The 16,720-nt window shown below is 33.5% G+C and overlaps 2 protein-coding genes across 2 annotated transcripts; both read left to right on the top strand.

Moving 5' to 3' along the window:
• The first annotated feature begins 701 nt into the window (after window positions 1-701).
• Window positions 702-5,804, top strand: LOC135838951 (probable peptidoglycan muropeptide transporter SLC46). Its single transcript, XM_065354778.1, has 6 exons — window positions 702-1,756; window positions 1,967-2,068; window positions 2,150-2,287; window positions 4,676-4,759; window positions 4,941-5,094; window positions 5,470-5,804. The coding sequence occupies exons 1-6, from the start codon at window positions 937-939 to the stop codon at window positions 5,510-5,512; spliced, it is 1,341 nt and encodes a 446-aa protein (XP_065210850.1). The 5' UTR covers window positions 702-936; the 3' UTR covers window positions 5,513-5,804.
• A 168-nt stretch (window positions 5,805-5,972) lies between these two features.
• On the top strand, window positions 5,973-16,296 carry LOC135838948 (probable peptidoglycan muropeptide transporter SLC46). The gene is made up of 8 exons (XM_065354775.1): window positions 5,973-8,616; window positions 8,699-8,800; window positions 8,875-9,012; window positions 9,118-9,201; window positions 9,285-9,438; window positions 9,896-10,003; window positions 10,134-12,031; window positions 12,146-16,296. The coding sequence occupies exons 1-6, from the start codon at window positions 7,791-7,793 to the stop codon at window positions 9,993-9,995; spliced, it is 1,404 nt and encodes a 467-aa protein (XP_065210847.1). The 5' UTR covers window positions 5,973-7,790; the 3' UTR covers window positions 9,996-10,003; window positions 10,134-12,031; window positions 12,146-16,296.
• The last annotated feature ends 424 nt before the right edge of the window (window positions 16,297-16,720 follow it).

Below are 16,720 nucleotides of genomic sequence, written 5' to 3'. Positions count from 1 at the left end.
AGTGGATTACTCGATAACCACAATACCTATCAGAATGGAACTTTTTCCAAAAGTTAGGAATTTTGAAAGGCTTTTTGGCGATATCATAAAAATCAGTGTTGCCACTTTTTTTTGTACGAAAAATTAGCTCAAAAAATTTCAAAACGTAGTTTTCATTTCGTTCTAGGGGTATAGCTTTTGAAAATGGAATTTGGATTTCTTTTGAAAAAAAAAAGACTTTTCTACGGTTATGAAAGTTGGAGAATAGAATCTAAAAATTGGTTAAAAAAGAGATCCTAAAAACGTCCAAAAATCCGGATTCTGGAAATTCTGCCAAAATCCGATATAAAAAAACACTTATAATATTTATTGAAATGCCTCCATCGTAATGTAACAACCGGATCAGTTGTGCGATAAATTACTGCACATTTTCAATTGTATTTCTTTATTTTTGAAGATTATTTTAGAAATTAAAAATCTAACACATTATCACAGTACATAAAACTCAATTTTAACTTCGCACATTTTGAGACAAATAACTAGGTATACATACTTAGGTACTCAAGCTCGTGTCCGATTAAATTGAATAATGAATACCTACCTAACTATAGTATATTATCTTAATTCTTTCTTCGGATAATTACCTATAGGTATGTAAAACTGATAACTGCCATTCATTACATAGAAACGTCATCACCTGAATTACCTATATCTCCTTGTTCATGGTTAATTTTTCACCTCTCAACATCTTCTTCGTATTACAGCATCACTTCTGTTTATTTTCGCAACGGCAAATCAGTAATTTATGCCAAAATCTCAACAACAATCGTCTTTCGTTACCGTAAATTACGAGTATTTGACAATTGTTGCGCGTATTCAAGCCACGAACTCGGTGCATTATTACTTACTCGTTTATTTCGCGTGCATTTTTACCTACCTACCTTGTGATTTAGTACAATGTTGGAATTATTGAGCAAGTCTGTGAAGCACATCACCATCGAACCGGTATACTTCTTTCACTACACCACGTACATCTTGCTGGACCTGATCAACACTAACCTATACCTACAGAAAGCCTGTCGTTTCAATGCAACAACCGAGCCAGACTTGAGTACGCCTTGTGATAATGAAAAACAAGGAGTATTATTCGCCTCGAAGATAAACTCTAATTATCGTTACGTCATGTTCACCGTGTGCATATTGTATACAATGTTGGCCACGTGCTGGAGCGACGAATCAGGTCGACGTCGAAGACCTCTCATCTTTTTGCCAATCTTCGGTCAAATCTTGCAATCGATCAACGGCTGCGTACATTCGTATTTCTGGTACTGGACTCCTTTGTCAGCAGCCATCTCGGATATGATATTCGAAATGTCTGTCGGTGGCATTAGCTTGATGATCATCGCCGTCCAGATTTACGTTTGCGATATGTCCAATACGGAAAATCGCACCATGAGGTTAGGATTACTATGGGGAGTGAAGACTTTATGTATGCCTGTAGGCAACGGAAGCGCTGGATTCTTACTGCGAACCATCGGATTCTTCTACTCGTATTTCGTATGTTTGGTGTTATCGGCTATTTCGCTGCTATTAGTAGTAATTCTAGTCAAGGATATATCCGTTGTTCCGGCAGAGAAGCCGAGTTTTTTGCAATTATTCAACCCGATCCGTATTGTCCACAGTTTCAAAGTTGTTTTTAAAAAAACCCTAGGAAGTAAAAGATCGCTCGTTTTATTACTATTGATTGCATACGTTGCCGTGTATTTCACTTTTCAAGGTTCGTCTTGTTTGGGTTTATTTTTTCCACACTTTTTTATAGAACCATTTCTTTCGCATGCGATGGTTGAACTCATAGATATGAGGAAGTAAATATCTTCTTTGCGGTTGTGTGTACCTATCGCTGTAGGCGATGTAATTAAACGAGCAATGCTGCATTCGATCGCACGAATACCCAGTAATTGATTTATTTATGTCTATTTTTTTTCAGGAGAAAAAACCGTATTTTATTTATTCATCAGGTATAAATTTCATTGGGATGAGAAGCAATTTAGTCTTTATCTCGTCTATCGAAATATCGTCGTTGTTTCCGGTACGAGTTTACTTGGAAGTAATTTTTATTTTTTTTGGTAATTTTATTTGACTGATTTTAATCGCAATGGTGATTTAATAGGTACCTTGTTCTGTTCTTTCATTCTGAGTAAATGGTTGAAGATCCATGATGGTTTGATTGGAGCTTTTGCAGGGATGTGGGATATTGTTGCGGTGATTGCTTATCTTTTGGCTGATCGAGATTGGCAACTTTATGTTGGTAATTATGTGTATGTTTTTTAAAGTGTAGGTGGGTAATTTATTTTATATTTTTGGGAGATCATAATGACATTAAATTAGATGAATAGGTATTTACCTATTCCTAAAAAAATATTAGAATTTGACCTTTTTCTGAGTATTTTTATTTTTTTAAAAAAATTTATGGATATCTCAAGGGCAATCTTGATTTTTAAGAGAGTAAAATGATGAACGATAGGAATTAGTATTGAAATCTCGTACTGTACACCCAACTACCTATTCATCAATGAGAGCAAAAATGCTGAAGTTCAGCTCCCTCGTCATGAAGTGAGAGAATAATTATGATAACATAAGTATTTTCTGATTTTCTCTTTCTAAAGCAGTGCTGCTGAGATACCAATGTGGACATAGGGCAACAAAATAAAGGTTTTGTGATAATTTTTCATATCCCCTCATCCTTCTAAAGCAAGTTCGTATTCATTTTTAAAAAAATCGAGGTCGTGAATGAATTGCTTACAAAACAGATTTTCCCACAAGCAGATGCTCCCCTTAAAAAAATTGATAATTTGTTTTCTAACAAAAAAGTTTATTGAAAAAGTTTCTTCTGGAAACGTTTTTTCTTTCGCGATGAACAATTATTAGAAAGAAGACTTCTCTATAAGAGAACTTTTTTTTTGAGAAGTTTTTTCTTGCAAGAGACTATGAAGTTTTCAGTTTTTCTTCAAAACTTAAGATTGTATGTGTATAGTTAATAATCAAAAATGAAGTTTTCATTTTTTCCTTCTTTTCAAAAATGAGGTTATATTATTTTCTGTCCAAAAATAAAATTTTCAGACCTACCTACTAACTTTAAAAATGAAATGAAATTTTCATTTTCTATTCAAAAATAAAGTCCACAAATTAGAAAAAAAAATACGAGCCCTTGCTTCACTTACCCCAACCCCCTCCTGTTCCGGCAAATTTCTTGAACAGGACAAACCTAAATTTAAAGATCCATAACTTGAAGTGCTAAAATGAATTTTTTGATAATCGATGCATTTTTGAAAATCAACGGGCCAAAAAAATTTTAAAAATGAAACAGCCTCACTGCAGATTCTTGAAAATTGAAATTTCCCCAAAATTTTACCAAATGAAGTTGGAATGGTAAAATTCACTTTATACCTACCTACTCTGACCTCAACATTCAGAGTTTGATTGGAGATGGTTTCGAGTAATTTTAGAGCCTCCAGTGCGGCGATACCAATTTTGGAAATTCCAATTATTGAAAAAACATTTCGAGCAGAAAAAAAACTGTTCATTTCAACTTACGTAGGTAAATTTCAGCTTATCAAATTCATTAGGTAAAATTTATTGAAAATTTCAACTTTCAGAAATCTACTAGAGGCTTTAGAACTGCTCACAACGATTCGAGACAGTTTTGAATCTGATGAAATTGAAAATAGAGTACGTGGCAAAGCCTATAGCTTTCTTGGTTGATTTGGTGAAACGAGTGAAGCTCCAAGTAATTCTGTTTTCAAAAAAAAAAAAATACTATTTAGAAGAAGTTTTTCTTTCAAAAAGGAATCACTTAGAACAATTTTACCACAAAAAATATACTTTATATATTTAAAAAATTGCCAACTAAATTTTTTTCAACTTTTAGGGCTCTATTACAGAAGATTTACATAGGTACCCAAAAGAATTGAAAGAGACTTTTTATCTTGAAAAAGATGCTAAGTTATTCATTAATTGAAAAAGAAAAAAAAATGCCTTGACTTTTGTTTTTTTTTTATATTTGATTTTTTTAACATTGAGGGAGAAAGGTTCCAAACAGAGAGACCAACGTATGTATTATTTAGGAGACCAGGAGAGATTTTTTCTAGAAAAGAGCATCATTTAAAAAAATCCGACTCAAAAATAAAAAATTGGACCAGGAGAGATTTCATCTGGAAAAGAGGATCATTGAAAGAAAATCTGTCTCGAAAATTGAAAATTGCTAAGCAATAAAATTTTTGCACCAAATTTTTCGTTTTTTTTTCAACTTTGAGGGGCTTCTACCACGATTTAATTGGAGGGGGCGGTTGGCTAAAATTGTTAGGGATGTTACCGACATTTTGAAGGATAAAATAAACCGTGAAAAATTACACAAGTAATATAAATTAAGCAATCTACTCTAATTCAAATTTTAATTAGGTTCTAATTTTAAATCTTTATTTATTCTACTGGAAACCTCACAATCAAATTTACTCAAGTCTCAAAGTTGAAAGTTTTACCATTAAACTGTTATAATGAAAAATTAGGAGGTTTGCGCCGACTTCCGAAAGGAAATGAGCCCTAATAATTAATGGAATATGCAAATCTATTCACACTCAAGTTAAAGATGTTGCATTATTGAATGAATAAGGCGCTATGTTTTATTATTTATTTTCAGCGGCTTTGTTTGATCTGTTTCATGGTACTGCGTTGTCTGTCAGCGTTTCTTTCTTAAGTAAATTCTATCAAGGCGACGAGTTCGGTGAGTATTATTTTCATTTGAATTGGTAATATTTGGTCCCTAATTTTATTATTTTGAATTTTCAATACTCATGAATACTCATGTTAAAATATAATCACCAGCGTATTTACATTAGGTAATTACTTATAAGTACCTACGATTACTTACAGGTAATAATAATAATTTTTTTATTTTTCTACAGGAAGATTGAATGCAGCTCTTAGTCTTTTCGCGCTGGCTATTCCGTTTAGTCACCCGGCATACAATATAGTTTTTCAGAAAACTATCGATTATTTTCCATCAGCATTCTTTTTCATTAGTCTTTTCATAAATGTTATGGTTTTTGTGTTGTATTGGTAAGTAGACCATGCTTTTAGTTTTACTTGAAAATGGAATTAATCACTGGGTCATTTTTCTTTCAAACCTATTTATTTTGAAAAAAAGAATTACTGATCGAGCTGAAATTTAGCTCATTAAAAGAGCATGCCACTCGTATCTCAGAACTAAACTGTGACAGTGGTCGAGATTTGTTTTTCAATCCTTCAAGAATTTTTGAAAATTGTGCGAGTGATTGATGAGCTTTTTTAATGAGCCAAATTTTAGTTCAATCGAAATTGATGGATTGTAAAAGTTTTATTGTACTCGTAAATATTCGTGTGCATTTGGCCAACTTTCTGGTATGATATTATAATAGGTACCTATCAATTTTACGTGTGATCATTTTGTTTCAGTGTTTCGTACATAATTTGCCGAATAATGAAGATAACCACTTGAGGAAAAATTTCCACATGAGGAACAATTATGGCAATAAACTACTCGATAACGAGGCGACCGACTTAATATAATATTACCTATGTATTTTATTTTTTTATTGTTATATTTTTACATTCAGGTGACCCTGCATTTATATTTTTTTTTCAAGATAGGTACCTTTCTATTTTTTTTTTTTTTTGAAAATGTTATCCTATTTTAAGTCTGGTAGGATATTTTTAGTTTGAAAAATTTTAAGGATAATGTATAATCATTTTGAGACTAAAATTGGGTATTTTTATTATTAAGATTTGTGAAAAAGGTGTCATATAACGTATATCAATTAATAGCTAAAAGTTAACATTACAATTTTTTTCAAACTTTTGAAAAATTTCAAATTCATAATTAGGTCATAATTGTCAATTGAAAAAGTCTCATAAAAAATGTCTATAAAATTAATTCACTATGAGTTCAAAATTAGGTCATAATTTTTGAAGTTTGAAAAAGGTGCCCCAAGACTGATCAAAATGGCTTAAAACTTCAATATAAAATCAAAAATTTCGATTAAAACTGTTTTTATTGAGAATTTTATAAGAATTTGGATCCCAAAATTAGATCATGAACTTTGAGCTCAAAAATCATTTTTGATTACTATTGAAGAATTTTGAGCTCAAAATTTGGTCACGATTATCAAGATTTCTGCAAAAGGGGGAGATCGACTTATCAAAATAATACGATAAAAATTTGACAGAAAGTCAAAAGCTTCCGTTCCATCAAAACATCGCTTGACTACCTACTTTGAAGAATTTAAACACAAAATTGGGGTACGATTTTCAGGAATTTTCAGAAAAGTGCAATGAGACCGATCAACTAAGTTTGAATATTTGATAAAAAGATTTTTTGAGCAATTCTGAAAAATTTGGAGCTCAAAATCTGAGTACGATTTTTGGGATTTAAAAAACAGTACAATAATTTAAACGGGATCAAAATTTTAAAAAAAATCAAATTCTCAATCTAAACTCTTTTTGAGCATCTTATAGAGAATTTTGAGCCCGGAATTAAGTTGAAAAATTTGGGCACGTGCCATTTTTAAATGTTGTGGTTATTGGGCTCCAGTCTCGTTGGGCCGCTGCGAAATTCCAAAATAAGTAAGTAGGATATATTTTTCTCTGACATTTTCATTTTTCAACCCATTTAGGAAAAATCATCTGAATTTATTAGTTCTTGAAAATTCCTGCCAACTGAACACGTCTTGTTTCCGATTGATCTGTAGAATAATTAATCATTGATCAATCCATCAAATTAGTCTAAATCATATTGTGGAGTTGACGAAATAGGTATGATCAAATGCAATATCATAAATGTTCGGTTAATAAGTACCTCTGTACTTACTGTAGGTACATTCATAAATCGATATTCGATGGTAGATAAAATTTTATTATATGTTTGATTACAGCACGACCTATTTGAATTGTACCTATCAGATGATAATCACCTTCACTTAATCATATTTGATAGCGTGTGTTCGGTTACCTCCACACATTTTTTGGCTCATTAATCACCAAATTTTCAGTTTTTCGCATCAGCTCGCACATTTTCGAAAACACTTTTGAAAATTTGTGGGGAAAAAATCGTACATTTTATCAAATGTATTGGATAGGTGCACATTTAAGCTTAAAAATTATTGTTTTTTTTTTTTTTTTTTTTAAATGAAGAATCACGATTTTTTTTTGATTTATTGATGACAATTTGCTACCTACGTAGCTGAATGTGGAGATGGGTAATTTGAGCATTGGAGCATGGGTTTTTCCAAGAACTTGAACTCGACAATAATTCAAGTGATTTCTTTTGAAAAAATTAGGTATAATCTATCTCCTGTTTTGTTAAGCGCCGTGACCAGCATATTGCAGCAAAGTATACAGTCAAATTACAGCTTTTTTAAATCTACTTTCCGAATATATAATCACTAATTACGTTTTTAAAATTTCGTTTTTGTATTACAAGCGTTTAAAGTAGGGTCAAAATTTATGGCCAAACTAAGTAGATTGTATCATTTCGAACCCATTTGTTCATAGTCACCGCGAATTGGAATAATCTACATACATAGGAAAAATGTTCACCTTGCTGTACGTACCTATGTTAACAAAATTTATCGTAAGTTAGATGTTTGATCAGGTGTTCGGCAACGTCGGTCGAATTTTTTTTTTGGTTTATTTGGAGGCAAACAAAGAATTCTGCGCATTTGCTCTCGCGCTAACTCGATACTTACATGTAAATTTTTAATCGTGTTCGTGCCTGTATCATGTCCAAATCGAAAAATTTCGCCAGTTTTTTCAAAATGATAACCGTCGAACCGACCTTTCTCTTGTACTGGGCAGTTTACGTAATAATAGATGCCACCAATACCAACCTACTGCTGCAGAAAAAATGTCGACTCAGCGCCATCTCCGAACCTGACCTGAACACAGCCTGCGACGATGAAAAAAAAGGAGTACTTTTCGCCACCGAAATGAATTCGTTTTATCGTTTCTTGATGTTATTCATCTGTAAATTCTGCGCGGTATTTGCGGTTTCTTGGAGCGACCTGGCTGGAAGACGCCGAAGACCTTTGATTCTTCTACCAGTAATTGGTCAAATTATCCAAGCGATGTTTGGCTGTTTGCATTCATATTTTTGGTATTGGGATCCATTAACGGCTATGTTATCGAATATCGTAATCGAAATGATGACCGGAGGCATTACGTTGATTATTTTCGGGGCACAAATGTACGTTTGCGATGTATCGTCGATGGAAAGTCGTACAATGAGACTGGGCTTCCTTTCAGCGACTCGAACTCTGGCTGATTTATTGGGATATGGTGGTAGCGGATTCATACTCCGAAGTATTGGATTTTTTTACACGTATTTGGTGTGTTTCACGGTATCCGTTATTTCGTTGATTTTGGCGTTGGCTTTGGTTAAAAATATTTCAACTCCGGTTGATGAAAAGCCACGGATTTTGGATGTTTTCAATGTAATGAAAATCGTCGATAGTTTCAAATTGATATTCAAAAAGAGCCTAGGCCATAAGAGAATGATCGTCTTTGTATTGCTGGTCATTTATACTTCGGTGTTTTTCACCACTCAAGGTGTTTTTCTGTTTTATCAGTTCTGTAATAGTTTTAAAAACCTCGAGACCAATTTTTAAATTGAAAAATTGTTTGATTTCAGGAGAGAATGGTATTTTATACCTATTTTTGAGGTATAAATTTCATTGGGATGAGCGTAAATACAGTTCGTATGTTTTCTATCGATATATCGGCGTTATTATGGGTAAAATATTTCTTGGCATATTAACTCATTGGTTTAAATTTCACCTAATATGTACTTTGAATTTTTGTTTGCAGGTAGCATATTTTGTTCTGTTGTGCTGAGTAAGATTTTGAAAGTGCATGATGGAATCATTGGTGTATTTGCTGGATTATTTGATACAATAGCCGTTCTTGGATACCTATTTGCTAATCAAAACTGGCATCTTTATATTGGTAGGTAGAATAACACAGAGAACAGAGACATTTATTTCATTCATTCTAAGCTGAAAATCAGTTGATAGTGTAGGTAGCTACCTAAACCTGATTTATTCTTCACAGTTCCATTATTTGATATTTTTCACGGAACTGCTCTATCAGTAAGCTTATCATTCATGAGTAAAAATTATGAAAGTCACGAACTTGGTGAGATTTTTAATTTTTGATGTGATGGATTGGATTATGGAGTTGGCAAATGAATGTACTACATCGTTGTGGCATAATTTCAGGTCGTTTGAATTCTGTTATCGGTATATTTGGCCTAATAGTACCAGCTTGTCATCCAATCTATAATGGAATTTTTGAGAAAACTTTGGATGTATTTCCTTCGGCGTTTTTCCTGTTGAGTATTTCTTTAGATACAATCGTTGTTTTTCTGTATTGGTGAGTGAATTACCTACGATTTTTTATAAGAGTTTCATTAGTTAGACCATCCTGTAGAATAGTTCGTTTTTGTGGGACAAAGGAAGAAATCCCTGAAAGTTTTAGCTACCGAATGCACCGAAATTTTTAATTGATAATTTGATTTTTCAACTTTGTAGAGCTCTATTCAGGGGTGCCAACATAATTTAATGAGGGACCATGGGTGGTTTTTTCGTAAAACGAGGATTATTTAACATAATTTCGACACAGAAATCTAAAATTTTTTGATGGGTACCTAAATCGAATTTTTTTTCCTTTTTGATTTTTATTGACCTGAGAGACCTTTCAGAACCGTTTTTTTTCAACTTGATAAGTACTTAGTTGAAAAATAGCCATTTTTTTCATATCCCCCATCACCTTAAAATGAGTCGTCATTGAAAGCACATGGGTTGTAAAAAACTTCTAATTTTGATTCTAGTGTGACGTATTATGTCAGTCGAAAACTAGAAATACGCGAGAAAGTCATCACCGAGGAAGAAGAAAAACAAATGCTTGATCGAAATGATAGTATTGATTGAAAATCCAGGTAGTGTAATACTTGTCCAGCTAGATAACAGATATATCTACGTATACTCCTAGTTGAGCCCCTACCTATTGTTTAATATTAATGATTTTTTTGACCTTTTTCAAAATTAATTCAATTTTTTTCCGTACAGAGCCTTTATTAATCTTTTCTTCGAAGTTATGCCGAAGTATTTTTGAGCAGTAGAATTTCAAACCCGTCTTATTGAAGCTCTGAACGTTTAATGTGAAATTCCCATGTGTTGGTTAGCGAAGAAACATCGAATAAGTTCACAAAAAATTGGTAGCATCGATGATTATAAGCAGTACACTTACCTAAAAATTGTTTTTAAAAGTTGGTGTGGTGTTTCAATGTAGATATATTTAGGTATCACACAAATTAATGAAATATTCATTGTATGAACTACATAGTTACCAATTTACAATAGAGACTACCTACTTAATAATATAGGTAGGTATATAAAAAAATGATCGTAATGATTTATTAAAACTTACCTTGAGTTTATAAAATCAGATCGAGGGGTTTTGGGGGTGGAAAAATAGCTACAGTAGATACACATAATCTTCAAATTATTGACAGAAAATATGTGACGATGTCTCAACATGAAATATGCTTAATGGTAAATTTTGCTAGATTTTATAGGGTACCAATAATGTTCAAGACAAGATAGATTTTACTTATGTAATAGTGCGATTAGGAATTACTAGGTAAGTACACGCTGACTCGCATTATCAACTGCATTCCTGAAATAATTCGTATAAAAATTTAGCAACGGAAGCAGAGTTCATCTCACATTCTCAAAAAATTGAGCTAACAGTGCGATATTCAAAATCAGTCCTTGTCGATAAAAATTAGATTAAATTTAAAAACACCTTACTCTAGATACACATATGTTCTCTTGCCATTCGTGATGTTAATGGTCTCTGGTCTCTGTGTAGACCGAAACTCGTCCCACACTAGTGTTTTTAATAACAAAAATGTTTCGTGCAGTAAAAGGTGTTTTTAAATTTAATTAAAATGTGCGAAAAAGGAAAACAACACTATACGTTCGATAAAAATTTGCATAAAAATAATTGAGCCTGCACCAGTAAGTGACCGAGATTGTTCGCGAAATAACGCTTTTCTGAAAAATATGTAGTTTCGCGCGCCTAATTAGGTACCACCGATGTGCCAAACAAAGAAATCATAGTTTCAAGATGCCCGCATAATTTCCAGTAAACTCGCGTTTAATTAATTGAGTCTACTTAATTTAATTTTGAAAAGTGATCGTTATTCGGGTACCATAACAATTAGTTATTATAAAATGTTATTCGCTAGCGATGAAACAGATTCAATTTATTTACCTATCAAGTAACTATTAACTACATATTGTCTTTGAAAAACCAAAATGCCAAACCATGAACCATATTGTGGAGTCGAAATTCAGAAAATTCGTGGCTATTATGACGTGAATATATATACAAACATCACCATACCGATATGTTTGGCAGGGATGATCTTGAATCTACTCAACATATTGATATATACAAGGAAAACTATGAATTCGCCTCCGAACTTGATACTCGTCCATTTGGCTGCGGCAGATTTTTTATATTTACTAGAAAGAATTGTACATGTGTGGATGAAGTTTATTCTACCTAACAGTGGTATTGACCGAAAACAATCTTACGCATTGACATTACTTTATTTTTACAACAAAACTTCGCTAGACACGTTTCAGTTTATATCTGCATTTTTGACAGTGCAGTTGGCTGCATGGAGATACATAGCTATAGTACATCCGTTGAAGGAACGTCATTGGTGCAATCAGAAAATCACTCGTAATGTTGTGATCATTGGATATATTGTGGGCTGTGTTTTGTCAGCTTTGCCAGATTATTTGTCATCTGATGTTGAAAAGAGCGACATTGCTGGAAAACCCCATTACGTATTCACATCAGAGCGACATCCCATTATGAACTTAATAGGAAAAATCAACTACGCACTGATGAAAGTATTACCATCAGTAGTCTTACTTGGACTTACTTCCAGGTGAGTAATACATAGGTATAATCGAGACGACCAAAAAGAAGCAATAATATAAAGCTATAGATATATGTAAGGGAAGGGTCACTAATTGACTTCATTTTCCTTTTTGAATTTCAGACTCGTCGTTACCTTATTAGCTAGAAAAACTCGTCGCGAACGATTAGCATCATCCGTAAGAATTGGAAGTAACATGCAAAATGCCGAAATGAGGCAACAAACCAATAGATCGACAGCGATATTATTGACAATTGCGGCATTATTTTTCATTGCCGAGTTTCCAAGAGGAATTCTATGGTTACTGAAAACGATTAATGAGCATGATTGGAGAATATGTTACTATTCATTCAGGCAGATATTCATAACAATAATTAATATTCATGTATCCATCACATTTATTGTATATTACACTTTGAGTCAGCAATTTAGAACCACCTTTAAATCCTTGTTCAGTCGTAACCATTGTCGTAACCCACGTACTATTATTCCTCATCAAACAGTGGCGTAGCCAGGATTTTTTCAAGGAGGGGGCAAAACCAGATTTTTAGGCATGAAAAATCGAAATCAGGAGTAATTTTCTGGAAATCTATTGTGATGTGTGGTGATTTCACAAAAACGAAGGCAAAATTACTGCTCGAGCGAAGCGAGAGTGACAATTTTTAGAAAAAATGGGTCCAAACAACAAAAAAACGTCCATTTTTGCATGTTTTTGTAAAGGTATATATAAAATGTACACCGTAAAGGTATAGATTTAAGTGGTCTCACCTATAGGAATATATCTAGGAAATATCACTAGGGTAAATGTGCCTAAGTTTGCGCACCTAATTTTCAAACAGCCGCTACTTTTTATGAAAAGGAGCTAGAATATTGAAATTTGTACAGAAGGTTCTTCAAACATTTGGCTATGATTTGCCCCAGAAATAAAATTTTTAATCGATTTAGTTTTTGATATTTTGACCAAAAACTAAAAAAAGTCAAATGCGCAAACTTAGGAATATGCCTTCCTAAGATTGCGCATTCACCTTCCCAAGATTGTGCACCAGTGAAAAACATAGAAATTCGTCAATATTGTTTAATTTATGATGAAAGCAAACCAAATGTCTCACATGAACGTGGATTTGAAACTTCTGAGTGAACCGCACTGGAAATGCGCTCATTTCTGGAATTTCCAGAATTACACCCATTTCTCCCTAGCTTTTGACAAGGAGTAAACTCGATATACGTATATAAGGTGTCATTTCATTCAAATAAATTGAATTCTTAATGAAAATTTCAAAAAGTATCATTATTAGTCTAGAAAAGTAGCAAAAAATAAAAATCGCAATCTTAGGCACAGGGGTGTTTTTTTAAAAAATTGAAAAATTGAAACCTAATTAAAGCAGAAAACACTTGAAATATGTGCTTGTTATAATCCCCAGACAATGACGAATCTAAAAATAGCTTATTTAGATTTCTACTGCCATTTCCATAAAAATTGTCGCGTGCCACATTTATTGGAAAAATTATTAAAAATGTTGAAAAAAAAGTTTTTTGCTCGTCAGTTGGCAACACTTGGTGCTACCATCTCCAAAAATCGTTAGGTATGGTCATTTTGATTTTTCTTTCAAGTAAAGGCGGTATCAAATGTTGTAACTCTTACTGGTTATGAGAAATCGTCACTGCGCAATCTTAGGAAGCGCGCAAACTTAGGCACATAGCTAATTCCTGCAATGAGAAATCAGCTAAGTATTACTTAACCGTGCTTAGATCCTCAGCTCACACCTCAAATCTACTCCTAACTAACTACTAACCTGCTCGCGGATCCTTTGAGCTTTACCGCCGAGTAAATATTCCACCAATTAAGGTGTAATATCTACGTACTTAACCTGGAGGGTACGAAACCACCTCACGATACAAACGGAATGGATTATTTCACCATCCAACCAACACGTTAACCGATCTTATTGCAGACATTGAACCACAATAAGCACACTTTAGCACAATACATTAACCGGGGTACGTAACAATACGCAAGACACTTGTCGAGACGTTTAACTCTAAAGCGACATACATACATTGACCATCCTAAAATAGCTTACGTTACACAAACGCGACGTTTAACTCTAAAGCGACATACATTGACCATGCTAAAATAGCTTACGTTACACAAACGTGAAATAATACATTAACCGAGAGCTATGCGTGACCAGCACACATAATGCACACATTACCCTAACAATGCACCCTGAAGGGTACATGAGTGTGCCGAAACAGGCATCAGAGAGAGAATTAACTCCCAGACATTAACCGCGAATAGAGCACTTGCAACTGAACTGGAGAGACTACCGGAGAGACTACTGCACAGAGTAGCTACAGGAACACTACTCACTGTCTGTTCAAACGTAGCCTCGCGCTTCGGCTCGGCTACTGCCACTAAGCCACGCCCTCGGCTTTGCCAGTGGGAGACAGTAAGCAGGGTTACCACTCAAGCGCACCCGTAAAGTACTAGCATAAACATGCAAGGCATAAAGTATATCACATTTTCTTACAAATTTTCGCTCGCAAGGGGGGGGGGGCATGGCCCCCTTCGCCCCCCCCCTTGGCTACGCCACTGTCATCAAACACACGATACCGAAGAAACAGACTTGGGATGGAAAACTTCTGAAGTTTAGCAGCAATCGTACATTCTACTGAGAAGTTGAGGCGATTTTTGACAAAGTACATATGAAGAGTGATATTCCAAAACTCTCTTTGTCCATTTTTATCAAAGTTGGGTTTTCAGTGGTACCTGGTAGATGAAGTATTAACTCGCATTCCTACATCATCAACCTACCAAAATGAGGTGTTAAACTCACCTAAATAGCCAATTCACTAAAAATTAAAAAAAAAATAATGTTCCAAAACGCGCTTTGTCCATTTTTATTGAAATTTTTTTCAGCAGTATTTAGTGGATGAAATGTATACCTACACTCCTACATCATAAATCCACCCAAATAAAGTGCTAAACTCGCCTAAAAAGCCAATTTACCCGTTTAAAAGGAAACTGTTTTTACTCTCTCCTGAAAAGTTGTGAAAATGGACAAAGCGAGTTTTGGAATATCACTCTTCATATATAAAAATTAAATTCATACAATTTAAACCTTGGCGCCTTTTACAGCAAACCTGATCTGGAGTGGTTGGCTAGAATGAGAACAAAATATTCATAATTGGTTTCTGTAATTTATTTTTTCATTTTTTACCAAATTGAGATGTTAATTCGTGTTTTTTTAAAAAATGATATTAAGAACTCTGCACATGAAGTTGATTTTAAGTGAGTTTTTGGTTGGCATCACGTCTTTATGATTCAGGAAAAATTCTTTCCGCGAAATTCGTCGAGTAAAAAAATTTTTTACGTAAGATTGTTCCCCATGTATTAAGTGATGTACACTGGAACTGCGGTACCTGATTACTTGACGTGATCAAGTCTCCCCTCCCAAATTCTTCCCCACGATATTCATTACAGGGAATGTTCCTTCAAAACGATTTTATGGAAATTTAAAATGAAAACCAAGTACAAGAACAGATTATACATTACATATTTCTATCTTATTACAAAGAAATTGATTTCTATCTTATTACAAAGAAATTGATTTGAGAAAAAACCCAAATAGGTATCTACTTGTACAGATTATGGAGTTGACAACATGACTTGAAAAAATTGATATCATGCCCTAATTATTCATTAGGGACTTGATACCTAATCATTTGAGGTACATTTGATGTTCTTAAATTCCCTAAGAATTAATTTTAAAAATTCCATAGGGATTTCATTTGAGAAGAATTTTTCTTCTATTACCGTTCTATGCTGTCTCCCAAGTTGGAAAAATTTAGACGACTCAAAACTACTGATTTTTTTTTCAAACACTGGAAAAAATTAATGGTCAATGAGAAAAAATTCACAAACTTTTTCATTTCATTCGTAATTTTTTATGGCTTTAAAAATCACAATTTGCATTCAACAATCTTTATTTGTTTGGCTCGCCTCGGTCCATTAAGTATTGTCAATCTCTTTGCCTATTTCGGATAGGAATCTTGGCACGTAATTGGGAGGGGCAGGGAAGTAGAATGTCTTCAAAATTTGTGACAATCATATTTCAATCGTTTCTGCACATATTATAGTGTCAAATCTGGTGGATACGATAATGAGTACCTACGTTACTATTCATAAGTAAGTAACTTTAGGGACACAATTAGATTATACATATGTAGATACCTATGCAGATTTACCAAGAACTTACACAATTTTGTTTACATTAAGAATTAAATATTTATAATTATTACGCCATGTAAAATGATTAGTGATTACCAATAAATGTCTTCAAAAATTTAAAAAAAAAAAATTTGTTTTTTAATCGATATTATTTTGTTTTGTCGAAACACGCCTCATGTGCTCCAGAAGCCAAATGATGTGCAGGGCTATAATATAGGCTTCTGCTTCTACAAATGAAGAGTGATATTCCAAAACTCGCTTTGTCCATTTTCACAACTTTTCAGGAGAGAGGAAAAACAGTTTCCCTTTGAACGGGTAAATTGGATTTTTAGGCGAGTTTAGCAGTTTATTTGGGTGGATTTATGATGTAGGAGTGTAGGTATACACTTCATCCACTAAATACTGCTGAAAAAATTTCAATAAAAATGGACAAAGCCCGTTTTGGAACATTATTTTTTTTTCAAATT

The sequence above is a fragment of the Planococcus citri genome, chromosome 3, assembly GCF_950023065.1.
Source record: "Planococcus citri chromosome 3, ihPlaCitr1.1, whole genome shotgun sequence".
Taxonomy (NCBI): Eukaryota; Metazoa; Arthropoda; class Insecta; order Hemiptera; family Pseudococcidae; genus Planococcus; species Planococcus citri.
The sequence above is the reverse complement of the archived record's forward strand: the minus strand, read 5'-3'. Positions and strand labels throughout refer to the sequence as shown.